General features: G+C 38.2%; 1 protein-coding gene across 1 annotated transcript in view; it reads right to left on the bottom strand.

The window, feature by feature from the left end:
• Positions 1 to 13,300, bottom strand: part of IPO11 (importin 11) — a 94,122-nt gene extending 80,822 nt beyond the window's left edge. Inside the window, exons 1-3 of the mRNA XM_054397354.1 lie at positions 13,163 to 13,300; positions 10,572 to 10,672; positions 2,579 to 2,651 (exon numbers count right to left, since the gene is read on the bottom strand). Of these exons, the coding sequence (XP_054253329.1) occupies positions 2,579 to 2,651; positions 10,572 to 10,672; positions 13,163 to 13,300 (312 nt within the window). The remainder of the gene's footprint in view (positions 1 to 2,578; positions 2,652 to 10,571; positions 10,673 to 13,162) is intronic.
• Between the last annotated feature and the right edge of the window lie 1,734 nt (positions 13,301 to 15,034).

Below are 15,034 nucleotides of genomic sequence, written 5' to 3'. Positions count from 1 at the left end.
GTATAGGGGATCTCTAACCCTATCCTGACTGACCAGCAGAATGTCCACATCTCTCCAGTTCAGCTCCCTTGCTTCTAAAGACTGAGGTTCCTGAGGGCTGGTCTTAGGAGTGAAGACTGAGGCAAAGAAGGCATTCAGCAGCTCTGCCATCTCTGCATCATCAGTTACCATATCTCCCCTCTCATTCAGCAGTGGGCCCACCTTTTCCCTGCTCTTCCTTTTATCATTGATATATTTCCCACTTAAGCTGCTCCACAACTCCCTTTCCTTAAATACGCCTTCATAAATTCTGTATAATCTGTCATAACCAAATATAGAAAACTTCATGTTCTTGTTTCCTCATTCTTACCCCACTCACACTGAGTTTTCACCTTCAACATACCTTTACATTCAAAATACCTTTACAACTACCACCACACTTCCAGCCCTGGGAAGAAGTCACCTTATGCTATCAAAGGAATATAATCCAGGCATAAGAAGGAACAGCCATGCCCTCATTTACTGCTTCCTTAGCCATTTCATGTGAAGCCGGACCACACTTCAAAACTTCCTACAATACTCATTCCTACCCTCTTTCTTATACAAGAGAAGAATTGCCTCAGAAAACTGACATCAAAATTTGCAAGGAAGAGCTGGTACTCTTACTATTTTTAGATTAACTGACGTCAATTGACAGAAAGGAGGAAGCAAACTCTTCTCTATGTGCAATGTAAGTAGCCGCATCTTAAAGGATGCCAAAACTACTTTTTCCTTGAGGACTGGCTTTTTAAGCAGGAAAAAAAAATATGCTGTCATACATTTTAAGGAGTATTTCATTACTCTGTTCCCTCCATATGGTAAATATCTTCAGAGGGCATGGAAATTATGCTCCCAACATATGGTATGTTCTGATTTTTTTCTCCACCTCCCCTGGAAGTCAGCTTTTATAATCATATCTCAATATTATGCCTATTTCTATTTGGGGGCTAGCTTTTTTCTTTTTACAAATACAAACATCAGAATTTTACTGTCTTCAGTGATTCAGGAACCACAATCAGATCGCAATTGTGTTAAGGAGTATCTGCGACTGGAAAAGTGCAATCATCAGGAACATAAGATACCAAAATGCATGCACACCAAGCAGACTGGGGACTAAAGATGCTTCTGATGAGAAACCTCAAGATATGTACAAGGCAGGCTGGGGAGAAAGAAAAGAAGATGGATTCTACAAGCAGGCTTCAGTATCACAGCAATTGTTCGGGAAATCAACTAGAAGCAGGACGATGGCATAAAACAAAATCCTCCACACTTTAAACAGACTGCATCCCGAAATATCATAAGGACACACATACATACATAAAGCTACTAGTCTTTAAAATGTCAGCTAAAAAATTTCCAATCTCAGCTTGCAACTATAGTCTCAGACTTGCAGCAGTGGAATTTATCACTGCACAATATCTAGAACTAAAGCCCATAACTATACCATGTGATTGTCCTGAGAGGCAAACTGATTAAATATTAGTGAAGGTATGGTAAAAGTTCAACAAGTTTAACTTGTTTTATATACAATGCAATTAACATTAGGTTTTTAGAAATGTAAGTGTCATGCAACACTTAAAAAGTAAATATTTGACAAATTCTATACTACCTAGTAGTAGCATAATGAAATTTGTGGTTGAAATAAAGAATCAAGTTAATATTTGGTTGTATTTTTTACATTTGAGCTATACCTGCACTAAAAACGTAAAGAATTTTTGCATGTCTACGAGCATTTTTAACAACTACGTTTGAGTTAAAAACTTCAAATTCTACTCAATATTGTCATTGCACAAAGGTCTTCTATAAAGGTCTTGACACATTGTGCTAATCCTACAAACATTAATCCCCGTGAAGAATCCTGAAAAGCTGAAACTGAACTGCCTGAAGAACTTGTCTGTTCTACCTTTTAAGCTTCACCTTGCACAAATAATTTCTTTATTTTCTTGACAAAGTTCTTTAAGTCCTAGCTTAAAGTATTACCAAATACTTCCCTGCAGATCTCAGATAAGTAAGAATAAGCTAGCAGAAGGAAGACGAATTTATCTCATATTCTGAGCCCCTAACACTAGCTCTATACTCAGTTGAACAATAAATTGTTATTATCCCTATTGAAGTTCATTAATGCTGTGATCAGATCTGTGATAGCAATATTGCTTTGGTGGGTTTATGCAGTAGCATCATCAACAGCTCATTCCTCCTACATCACCTCCACACTTCATTGTTTGGCTATACTGAGAGTCAGCACTGCAGACAGATAAAGCTAAAAGGTTCTTTTAGAGCTACCTCTACTCCCTGAATCATTTCACCAAATGGTTGCATGAAGAGCAATGAACGACATGAACTGACACTGCAACAAGAAAAACAAAGAGGCAGAATATGATGTTTCCAGCCTAAATGCTTCTATGAATTACGATCTTTGGAAGACTTCAACTTAAAGATCTGTCCGAAAGGCAATAAGTAAATCGCAACTTGTCAGTTTTATTAAACACTTTGCAAAGAGAGAAACCAAACTGTATACCAATACAAGCATTTGCTGGGAAAGTAATCACTCATCACTAACCTGATTCACTGGCTCATTGAAGTTGGTGATAAGTCCAGCACGCAATGTAGTTTTTTCTTCTTCAGAAAGAGCACTGTCAGAATATTAGAATATTATTTAATTTTCAATTAAAAAACCAAACTACTAATTCACATTTATAATTACTTTCTCACTGTTACTAGCCAGCCACAGAAGTTAAATGATCATTTCCATTTGTGCACTTGTGTTTAACTGTATAAAGATCACTTCTATACATCATTTTCCTGAAACTAATGTATTTCAGTTTGATAAACTATCAAGAGAACACCCTTTTTCCAGTATCTCAAAGACAATTAGAAAAAGAGAGAACAGTGAAGAGACAAATATCTATGAGGACTTTTAACCTCAGGTTTAGATATGATCTTTGTAAATATAAATGGCAAAACAGGAAGTTCAGAGTAAAGTACCAAGATGTATTAAGAAAGTAAGGGAATACAATACAAACTCTAAACTGTTTGTTGTTAGATGGTTATTATAGTTATTACTGTGAGGACAGATTACTCAAGCATGACTTTACCCATATATTAATGGGTAATGACAAAACATTGCCCAGTATAGGGCATTACTACTATGAGATGACAACTCCTTCTGCAAAAGCAGTTAATTCTTTTCTACCTCAAATTCTCTTCTACAATAAATTCATACACTACAAATATGGACCCATTGACAATCATACCTTTGAGTGAAAAATATATATCAATGCAGTCTTCAACGATGTAGGGAAAACTAGTCAGAAAGGTAAATTCTAAGTTATAAGGGTGAATTTTCATCCCAGTGAAGCTTTATGCTATTGCTATACTTCCTTTTAAGTGATCTCTATCAGTTTAAGGCTACAAGTTACAGTATCCTATCACTCCTGCATTGCTTCAGACTTTATATGATCCATGTAATTTTCTTTTAAGTTCAAGGCAGGAAATATAATGGCTTTTAGAAAGTATTTGTCAATATTTATAGATTATACAGAAGAAAACGAAAACAACAAAACAGGTTTTCATTCACTGATAGGGCCTAGAAAGGTGGTTCTTGTACACAAGATTGAAGTTAATTAAACATGGTTGTTCAAACGAAAATTGTTTCATTTGAATTGTTTCAATTTATATGCATGTATGAAATCACCACTCCATGAAGTCTAGTGGCTGGAAATCAACACATGGAATCACAGACTGTTAGGGGTTGAAAAGCATCTCCAGATATCATCAAGTCCAATCCCCCCTGCCAAAGCAGGATCACCTAGGGCAGTCTGCACAGGAACACATCCCAGCTGGTTTCGAAAGCCTCCAGAGAAGGAGACTCCACAACCTCTTTGGGTAGCCTGTTCCAGTGCTCCGCCACCCTCAAAGTGAAGAAGTTCCTCCTTAAGTTCAAGTGAAACCTCCTGTGTTCTAGCTTGTACCCATTGGTCTTTGTCCTATCACTGGGCACCACTGAAAACAGACTCGCACCTTCTTCTTGACACCTACCCCTCAGATATTTATAGATATTGATAAGATCCCCTCTCAGTGTTTTCAAACTAAACAGCCCCAGTTATCTCAGTCTTTCTTCATAGGAGAGACGCTGAAGTCCCACAGTCATCCTCATCGCTCTGTTTGACACCCTCCAGCAGATCCTTGTCTCTCCTGAACTGGGGAACCCAAAAATGGACATGGTATTCCAGGTGCGGTCTCACAGGGGAAGAGTAGAGGGAAAGGAGAACTTCCCTCAATCTAATGGACACACTGCTCTTAATGCACCCCAAGACGCCCTCTTGGCCATAACGGCACATTGCTCATGGGCACATGGATAACCTGCTGGCCACTAGGACTCAAAGGTCTTACTCCATGGAGCTGCCTTCCAGCAAGATGATCCTTAGTCTGTACAGGTGTCTGCTGTTACTGAACTTCATAAGATTCACCTTAGCCCAGTGTATCCAGATCTGGTGGCAGCACAGCCTTCCAGAGGGTCAGCCACTTCCCCAGTTTCGTATCAGCATGACACCGACAGAACCACTTTCTGTTGTCTGACCTCAGACCCAAATACTAACCTATTTGTTTTATATAGTGAGGTTTAAAATGCCTAAATCTCCCTGATACGCAGCTTTTACACTAACATAGAAAAATGCCAAATACTCATCTCAAAATAATAAACAAAAGAGGTAAGACTTACCATAAGATCAAATATTTGCAACAGTATTGCAATTTTCACATTTTCCCCCTCCCTATATAACACAAGTAGTCACTGTTTTATAAATCAAATATTCTCAGTATAATATTCTCAGGCAAATATTCTTAAATATTTTCAAGCCGCAACTTTGTTGTCTCACTGATGACTCAAAACTGCATACTCTTACTTTCAAATGTTAATTTATATCACTCAGAAAGCGCATTTGAATGTTTTTCTATCAAGACTTATGCTTTAAGATATTTTTACATAAAATTAAACTGCACCTCAAAACATTGTGGGTAAAGTTTACAAATATTTCTGCAACGATGAAAGTTTTACTTCAGGGAGCTATTTCCAAAGTCTTGACGGCATTTTAGAGAAAGATTTCTGTGGTCCTTTTTTTTTTCCAAACTACCAAAAAATGCAACATGTATTCTCCAAGCATGCAGGCATACTCTAAGTGACTTCCGAAACTTTAAAGCTGTTATTAGTACTGTTAAGAAAGATAATCTCAATTAAGTTTACCTTGTACAACAATTCACTTTTTGGGATAACAGAGTGCATCTAAAACCTGGTTTGTAAAAGAAAGCCAACCTGTTCCTTGTTTGTGAGCCCATGAGCTCATCTTAATTTTTCAGAATTACAATTACTTCATCTTAGTTTTTCAGAGTTACAACTAATCATATTGTATGCCTATTCCAAGATCATCAAGCATTCAATTTATTAATTTATTAGAAATAAAAATTCTGTAATTAAAACTTTTTTCATAACAAATGAAACAAAGGAAAATAAATACAGTCAGGAGGATGAATGCCTCAAGTACAGAAGCTTCTGATAATTAAAAAAAACAAACAAACAAAAAAAATCAAGAAATCAAGAAATCAGTGCAGACTGAAATACCACAACTACATGATAGGGTCTCTAGGCAGTTCCCCAGAGTGCAGTGACATCTGCTGGGGACGAGGCCCCAAGATACACGCATTCCTGTCAAGGTCAGGCTAGCAGTTAGGATGAATGTGTAACATTCAATAGGTTATTTTCCTTCAGCACTTTAATACAGCAAATCAAAGATTAGAACAAGCTCTTCTAGAGATGAGCTTCTAAGTATTTGTGCTCTAGTTTTTCATAATTTGCTGTTTCAAAGTTTCGGATCATTTTCTGTGCTTGAGGTACAGAAAAATACGTATCCAAACACAAAGTTATTTTGGAATTTTTTTTAAAAATTTATTGTTTCCTAAATCTTCACATTTGGATTTCTGGCTTATTCATAGTTATCACTCAAATAAAAACACAGGTAACCACATCAAAGTCTACAAATGACAAGATTTAACAGTAATTATCTTTAAAATCAAAACCATAAATTCATAGAATGGTTTAAGTTGGAAGGGAACTTAAAGATTATCTAGTTCCAACTCTTCACCATGGGCAGGGACACCTTCCACTAGACCAGGATGCTCAAGGCCTCATCCAGCCTGGCCCTGAACGCCACATGGGAGGGAGCATCCATGACCTCCCTGAGCAATCTGTTCCAGTGTCTCACCACCCTCACTTTAGGCTATTCAACACTTGAATTCAAATAATGCCATTTCTGAAGAAAATAAAACCACATTCAAAAATCATAAGGCAAGACCACCTCTTGAGGAGGTGTGGTATTCTGATTCTCCCCCATTCATTGCCCACATGGGCATAGGGTACGACTGCCCTCCATGGGTTACACAATAATTCATTGGAAAGTCAAAAATGGATTGCTAAAGGCAGTATACCAGAATGCTATATGTGCTGGTTTAGGGCCAGACAGATCGTCTCTTGCCCTGAGAGTGACAAAAGAATGACACTCACATAAATGGATTGAAGAGTGATGGAAAGTTTAAATGGAAAAGTGGTGAAACTACAAAATCTACAAGCATAGTGGCAAAGATATCCCAAAGCGTACAGCATCCCTTACATAACACCCAAAGGCCTCCCAATAATTCCCATCTCCACACCTGAGGATCTACCCAAAACCCCCAGGGCTCCTTCTTTCCCCCCCCACTGCTAGGCAAGTCTCAGGCTGGCCAGGTCTGAGACTGCTCCCCTGCTTCTCCTCCTGGCATTAGGCCTAGACAGACCTAAGAGGCCTTGAGATACTCCCCCACCGTTACCCAACAGGGAGCATCTCCCACGGGAGCAGAGAGGGAAGAAAGAGGAAAAGAATGACTTTGCAGATGGGTTTATAGGGCGCAGGATTTATGGGTAGAAATATGGCATTTCCTGTGTCCATCTTATTGGGTTGGACACTCAGACACCGGAGGTGGAGCTTATGTGGCAGGAACAGGAGGCACCCAGCCTGAACTGCCACACTAAGGCACTCCCTTATTACGCACATGAATACTGGGTTCCCCTGTTCTTTCAGGAAAATAACAAATACCTCCTAGCAAGGCAGTATAGATCATGAACCGTGATCCAGAAAATTGAGGTGCCCCCTTGATGCACCTGACTCTTATTCCCCTCCTTATTGCCTGGGAACAACAACAATCATCAACTGACCCCCTAATAGGTTGGTATACCTGTACTTGGGTCCAAGTCCCAGCTCTAAAAATCCCTCCCACTGGAAAATGCTGCTTTAAGTCCAAGGCAGGTGGATAGTTTGGTAGCTTCGGCGTTGGTGAACATGTGCAAAGAGCAAAATATTTCAGAAGGATCGTTTCTTCAAAAACACATTGTTTGTATTCTGTTCTGTTGCTATGTATTTTAGCATAATGAAATGCTCTGCTGCTGTACTAGCCAGGCAATTCCCAATCTCAACATTTTCCTGCTTTGTAGCAGCAGAAGCTGAGAAACACAAATGCTCAGCAGAAGACGGGTAAAGCCAGTCCTGCTGGATGCAGCTGAAGCGCACTTGTGTAACAGCGGCACTTAACTTACTGGGAAAGTATGTGAAGACTGAAAGTTCTCCACAAGTACATAAATATTCAAGGCAGAAAGTTTTGAAATAAACTGCATTTAGCTCTGATTTACTAAGCAATTAAGGCCATAACATATCTGTTTGTAAGAACGCTCCTCCAATTCTCATAATTCTTCAAACCTGTCAAATTTCAACTATGTTTGGCAAAGAGCAGAAATGTCAGTGGTATCATTTTTTTCCTTAAATTTTGTGAAAATGAACAGCTGATTAAAGCAAATAGACCTGAGTTAGCACCTTATTGAGAAAAACAGTATTAAAAAAAAAAAAACTATCATTTCCTTGAAGAGGAAGCAGAAACTGGTTCTAAATCTACTACTTCTAAGTCTAGCATCTGCCCTACCAACAGGCTCGGTAGACCACAGCAAGCTCTACCATGGGTAGACACAGGACAGCTGCAGACATGAGATGAAAGACAAGAAATCTGCAAATACAACAAAAATGCAGCCAATACAATGAAATATTAAAAAAAAAAATCCAAAACATGGTTGGTTCACAAAACAATCAATTGAGAAATTACATCTTAAAGTGGCATTTCTGAAAGTAATCTTCTAAAAGAAAAGTGCAAAATACTGGCACAATGTCACAGATGAGACATTTAAAAATACATTAGAAATGGAGAAACAATTGGATAAAGTGACACCTTAATACATATTTATCCCACAGAGTTTTAAACAGCAACTAATATTTCTTTTTATTTATTCTATATTCTAACTGATGAGCATTAAATTCAGATGAGAAAAAATAGAAATGGGGGGGAAAATGGAGCTAAAATGGGGGGAAATACAAATGGGGGGGGGGGAAATGGAGCTAAAAAAATACAGATTCACCCCATGGAATCTTTAATACTAACTAATGATTTATTTTATTTTTAATCACATTACTTTTAATGGCAGGAAAAGTACATTGAAAGACTGTTAGTAGTTTTTTTACCTCAGTTCAAATGGTAAAATTGTAGCCATTTCTTCTGCCAGAAATGTAATGTAATGTTTTTTTTAACTCCTGTCACTAAAATCTAAATTATCAACAAATTGGAACATTATAGTTTAATTGCTTCACATAATGCTAAGTACCAGTAATGTAAGCACCATTACCTCACCACTTTAACCAGAAATGTCAAAGATACATGCCATCTTCCATGCAAATGTGGTGTTTTCCTTTCATAAAAGGGAATCCAAAGAGTTCTACATGTTTTGCAATTGTATACCAATCCACATATACAAGACCTCTTTATATAATTATGAAGGAGTACAACAGTACATAAAATGCCCTGCAGATCAGAATTTCTCCACTTTTCCCTCTTCTGGTAGGTCTTTGGAAAAGCTTACACATACATGATCTAAAGAAAGAATAGAACGAAAACTTTGCCATACTTCAGGAACTATCTTAAATTCATAACCCACAAGAACAGGCCCTGAAATTCCAATTGACAACATACATCACAGTATCACAGTATATCAGAGGTTGGAAGGAACCTCAAGAGATCATTGGGTCCAACCCCCCTGCCAGAGCAGGATCACTTACAGTAGTCTGCACAGGAATTCATCCAGGTGGGTTTTGAAAGTCTCCAGAGAAGGAGACTTCATAACTTCCCTAGGCAGCCTGTTCCAATGCTCTGTCACCCTCACTGTAAAGAAGCTTCCCCTTATGTTGAGGTGAAATCTTCTATGTTCAAGTTTGAACCCATTGTTCCTTGTCTTATCACTGTGAACCACCAAAAAGAGCCTGGCCACTCCACTTGACACCCATCCCTCAGATATTTATACATATTGGTAAGATCCCCTCTCAGTCTTCTCTTCTCAAGACTAAATAGCCCCAGGGATCTCAGTCTCTCTTCATAGGGGAGATGCTCAAGTCCCCTAATCATCCTTGTGGCTCTCTGTTGGGCTCTCTCCAGCAGTTCTCTTTCTTGAACTGGGGAGCCCAAAACTGGACATAGTATTCCAGGTGTGGTCTCACCAGGGCAGAGTAGAGAGGTACAAGAACTTCCCTACCACCCTTCTTGATGCATCCCAGGATCCCATTGCTTCTCTTGGCCACAAGAGCACATTATTGTTCCATGGAGAACTTGCTGTCCACCAGCACTCCAAGGTCTTTCTGGGTGAAGCTGCCTTTCAGCAGGGCAGCCCCTAAATGACCCGACATGACCCAACAGTGATGTCTCACCTATTCATATTACTAGTATCTAAGAGACAGACTGAACACTTCCAGGTCTTAAGTCCTGAAAATACTGATGGAAAACTGAAGCACTTTGAAATTATACCTACTTTTCAAAGGAAAACAAACCAACCAACCAACCCCCACAAACCCAGAGACCAACTACACACAGAACACTGAGAACTATAATTGGTTAGGTATTACAAATTATAATTGCAATGTTTGTACCTTAAACAAATGACATGGTGCTCAAGAATATTGCTTAAATTTTTAGCTTCTTTGGAGAACTCTGTCATGCATTGACACAAGTCACATATGAGAACAACAGAAAATTAAATAAAGGTCAGAACTTATCTGCCTCCTTCAGAATAAATATTGAACTTGTACCTGGGAATCACTTAAACAAAATGCCTCCCTAGTTATCTCTTCAGTAGACTTACTACCTATTATGTCTGACACTACCAGAAAGCCTCAGTGTTGATTTTATAATGCTTAGGACACTACTGAAAAATTTTACACATATGAAAGAGCCCTCTAATGCAGTTTTCAGAAGACAAACAGAGTTGTAAAAAGTAATATGAAAAGACTCATTAGCAAGTCCTAATGTTGAAACGTTTTACCCGTTTCACCATGAATTCTAAAAGTAACTTACCAACCAAAGAATTTGCTGGTTTTTCAGTTTGGCAAGTGTAACCAAACCTACTTTAGAAATTTAAGTTGAATTAAAACAGAACTTACTGTGGTGCAACCCGCCTCCAGTAGCGATCAATTCCATTTTTGAAGTACAGAACAGCTAACCATCTTACATTCACATCCAGGGTATGATTTGTAAAGATATTCTGTTTAGAAAAAAGAGCAAGTTAAAACCACTCAACACTTCACAGGTAGAATAGAAATTTTATCAACACATATACATACAAAGGTATATGTATTTATAAATAAGCCAGTATAGGTGCCTGTAAACAAAATGTATTAGTCACCATTGGACATACAAGTCCAACGCACCAAATAATGTGTTAAATATTAATTTTTAAAGATCAGAAAAAGTTTACCACTATTTATTTTTTTAATATTTTTTAAAACTCCAGCATATAGGACAAATTTATTTCTAATCTCATCCAGTTTAAGGGGGAATAAAAGAGTAATAATTACTAACACCAGTCAGTTACTACACTCTTTAGCAATTCAGAAGTCTATGGCACTGCACAATCCAGAGTAATTTCTTATTCTGAACAGAATCCAGCTTTTAGGAGAGATCTTCATTATCCTGACACATGCCAAGAACCATCCTGACTATCAATTTTGATTGCAGAACAGTTACCTAGTAGGCCACCAACTCCGAAACTTGCCTGATTTGTAGGAAATTTGTTTCTACTACCAAAAAGCTATATAACTTTATACACACATATGTATATACATTTATCTGCATCTATCTACAGTTTTATGCACCTATATGTATATACAGACAAACACAGATGAATTATTTTATACAGTAAAGCTGTGAAAATAAAAAAAAAAAAAGGAAAAGCTAAAATAAAGGTAGACTACTGAATCTAGAGATAAATACTCTGAACAACATCAGATGGATTCTTGCTGAGGGGGTTGCACTCTATCTCCAGAGATCCCTTCCAACCCCCAACACCCTGTGATTCTTTAGGGATCAAATGGGTGTGTCTTGGGTTGTGCTGAATGTCATGCTAGCTTCAAAATGAAGTGCTGGCTGAAGGAAAAGTATTACGGGGCTTGAAGTTCAGATTGCAACATGGGAGGTTTCCTGTTCTGGGTGCTGGTTTTGGGTTCCGTGTTTGAGGGTGCTGAGCTTTTTCCACTGTGAGTCAGGGGATGGGGTTGGTCCCTGGCTCCTGCTGCTGCTTCTACATTTTGCTGTGCTTTTCTGCAAATAGGCCAAGGTAATTGTGCATCTTATCTCACTAAATTCTGTCTCAATAAAAACTTTTTTTTTTTAATTACTCTCCCTCCCATCTCTGTGTAGAGAGGGAGGCCTGTGAGAGAGGGCTGTGTTAACCCAGGACAAGATGTGAGCTCAGTGGTTTTATGCTATACTACACCACAGGGAAGAAAAAAAAATAAAGTGTACACTTGCATCAGTTGCTTTTAGCAGCCCTAAGAAAGGGCACGAGAAATGCAAGAATGAGGTCAAGAGCATGTGCTACTTTTGGGTGTCACGTCAGAAGAACTACAATTAAACCCTTCAAGGAACCTGAGCCCTGACTAAGAATTTTCACTATGAATTCGAAATTTTACCTTCTCTCAAACTGTTGCTGTAACAGCTTTCTAGATATAATAGACAACACACACACACAAAAACTCTCACAAACCCCAATCCCTAAAAAGCATATCAACAAAAGTATTGATGCCAAACATTCAGCAAAATGATAGAAAGGTTGTAGCCCACTAATAAATACCATACAACATTAAAAGGATCTATACGTAATACATCTTACCTTTCTGAGGGCAATTTACGCTGTCTTCTACCAAGATCGTTTACCACCATAGCATCAATATGACAAAAAGATTAAATGCAATCTGACAGCTTTAAAGTCCGATTTTGTTTTACCTCTTTCCCTATGTACTTGCCCCCAACTTCCCAAACAAATGAAACAGAAGGTCTACAGAGCATGTCACTCCATGACTCTGGATCATTCATAATGTGTACTGAAGACAGGTTTGTATGAAAAGCAGTTTGTGTTCAAGAGTATTGAAAACAAACATATAGGAACTGGAAAATAACAGCACTGTTAACATCTCAATGTCTCCTCTGAAACAGGTGGGTCTCCTTCTCAGATTATGTTTACAACACCTCACACCATATTAATACATCTGTTTCATTAATGGTTGTAAAAACTTTAGCAGTATTCATGTTTCCTATTTCAGCTAATATTCCTGGGAATCTCTCTCCACTGACGAGAAGGGAAAATCCCTAATGGAAGCGGTCATAATGCATCACTTCCACAAAAAAAAAGGGTTTTTTTCCCTTGGTAGTATCATGAGGGCCCCTGCCTTATGGGACAGTAGTCCTGTTTGCCTTTTACTATCTACAATTCACAAGCCAACAACAGGTTTAGCATTAGAGCACACTCTTCCATGCCACTAGAATTTTCATTTTCTCATCCTCGTGAAAGCCTAGGGAAAGAGCCTGCAGTGATGACAATACTACCACAGCACAGCATAGGGATACCAGTAGCTGGACCATGGTGACTCAAGGTTTCTCTCAGACAGAGGCTGAACCATGGTTCAATCGCATTCTAGAGAACCCCATTCAAAACCACTCAAAGCTTACTTAATAGCACTTTTCTACTGTATCTTACCAACAAGACTGAATAAAAGCCTGGCTGTGTTTCCCACTGCTTCAGTTGTTCCTCAGCTGGCTTCAGCACTGCAGTATCTTGACTAGTAGCTTGGGTCAAGACTTCCAAAACAATAGTGCTAGCACTATTGAGATCCATGAAAATCTGAGAACATTTAAAAAGAGGGAAAAACACTTAAAGACAGGAAATATAGAGAATTATTTTCCATTTTTATCATCCAAACACCCCACGCTAATTTTTCATTAGATTATACAGTATAAGAACATTACATGCACTGACAGGCAGTGTCACAGTACTGCGATTAAAACTATTTTGCCTTCAGAAATCTCTCAGCAGAAAAAGTAAGCATGAAGTCTGTCATTACAAGCACAGTTACTACATTTAAGGAATTACAGGAAATATTTTTATTTTAATCCAGTCACCTTTTCTGTGAAGCACAGCAAACCAACAGCAAAATCACAACAAGCAATGACTTCACCTGTAGGCAGAGTAAACCATAGGGCTGCCTGAAAGAGGCAAATACGCAGAGTATTAACATTTTTGTATTTTCTGAATAGTTTTTCCCCAAAAGATAAAATGACCCATTTCAGATTGCCAAATTCTGCAATTTAAATTGACCTACATATTTCATATCAATTAAAAGAGGATTAGTTATATTTTCACAACTACAAGTCCCAAACAAAAACAATATGTTAGTATTCCTTTGTTGTATGTGTAGCACACAAAATGCTAACTATCTGGACTAAGAATTTCAATTGTCAATTCTCAATATAAACATTCTTGTGTTCTACAGACCAAACAAAATATTGCTCTCCAGATGACACAGATTATTTACAGTGACTACAGAAACAGCATTACAGTAAGTTGAAGAGAAACATACATAAAAGCAACTACAAAGTGTGACAAACTGATTTTCTGTCTATAAAAGCACCTACTTGCAACTTACGTAATATATTCATAATGCAAATATATAAATATTTAACATGTATCCAAATTTTCTAAACAAACAACTAAGCACAATTTCTAACAGTCTTGAGGATTTTGTTTAATGTAAAGTAAAATAATTATTTTTTCAACATTCAGGAAAAACAAACTGGGGTGTATGACTTTTCACAGTGATTTTAAGAAAACTCAAGAAATGAAATCTTATTCTGATAGATTTAAGATTTTGTTTTAACAAAACAGCCATCTTGCAAAAAAAAATAGCAACAAAATAATATTTTATACCAGTAATAGCCCTGCATAATTTAAAAAAAGATTAAAATCTGTATGAGAGCTCATATCCTGTAAGTCTCCAATAATTCTCAACAAAAACTAAAAATTACAGTATCACAGTGTATTAGAGGTTGGAAGGGACCTCAAGAGATTATTGGGTCCAACCCCCCTGCCAAAGCAGGATCACTTAGAGTAGTCTGCATAGGAATGCATCCAGGTGGGTTTTGAAAGACTCCAGAGAAGAGGACTCCACAACCTCCCTAGGCAGCCTTCCAGTGCTCCGTCACCCTCACTGTAAAGAAGTTTCTCCTCATGTTGAGGTGCAATCTTCTATGTTCAAGTTTGAACCCACTGTTTCTTATTACTGTGCACCACCGAAAAGAGCCTGGCCCCCTGCACTAGACACATACCCCACAGTTATTTATACACATTGATGAAATCCCCTTTCAGTCTTCTCAAGACAGAGATCTCAGTCTCTCTTCATAGGGAAGATGCTCAAGTTCCCTAATTGTCCTTGTGGCTCTCCATTGGATTCTCTCCAGCAGGTCTCTGTCTCTCTTGAACTGGGGAGCTCAAAAACTGGATGCAGTATTCCAGGTGTGGTCTCACCAGGGCAGAGAAGAGAGGTAGAACTTCCCTGGACCTGCTGGACACATC

The sequence above is a fragment of the Indicator indicator genome, chromosome Z (assembly GCF_027791375.1).
Source record: "Indicator indicator isolate 239-I01 chromosome Z, UM_Iind_1.1, whole genome shotgun sequence".
NCBI classification, from domain to species: Eukaryota; Metazoa; Chordata; class Aves; order Piciformes; family Indicatoridae; genus Indicator; species Indicator indicator.
Note: the sequence above shows the minus strand (reverse complement) of the source record. Positions and strands in the feature narration are given on the sequence as shown.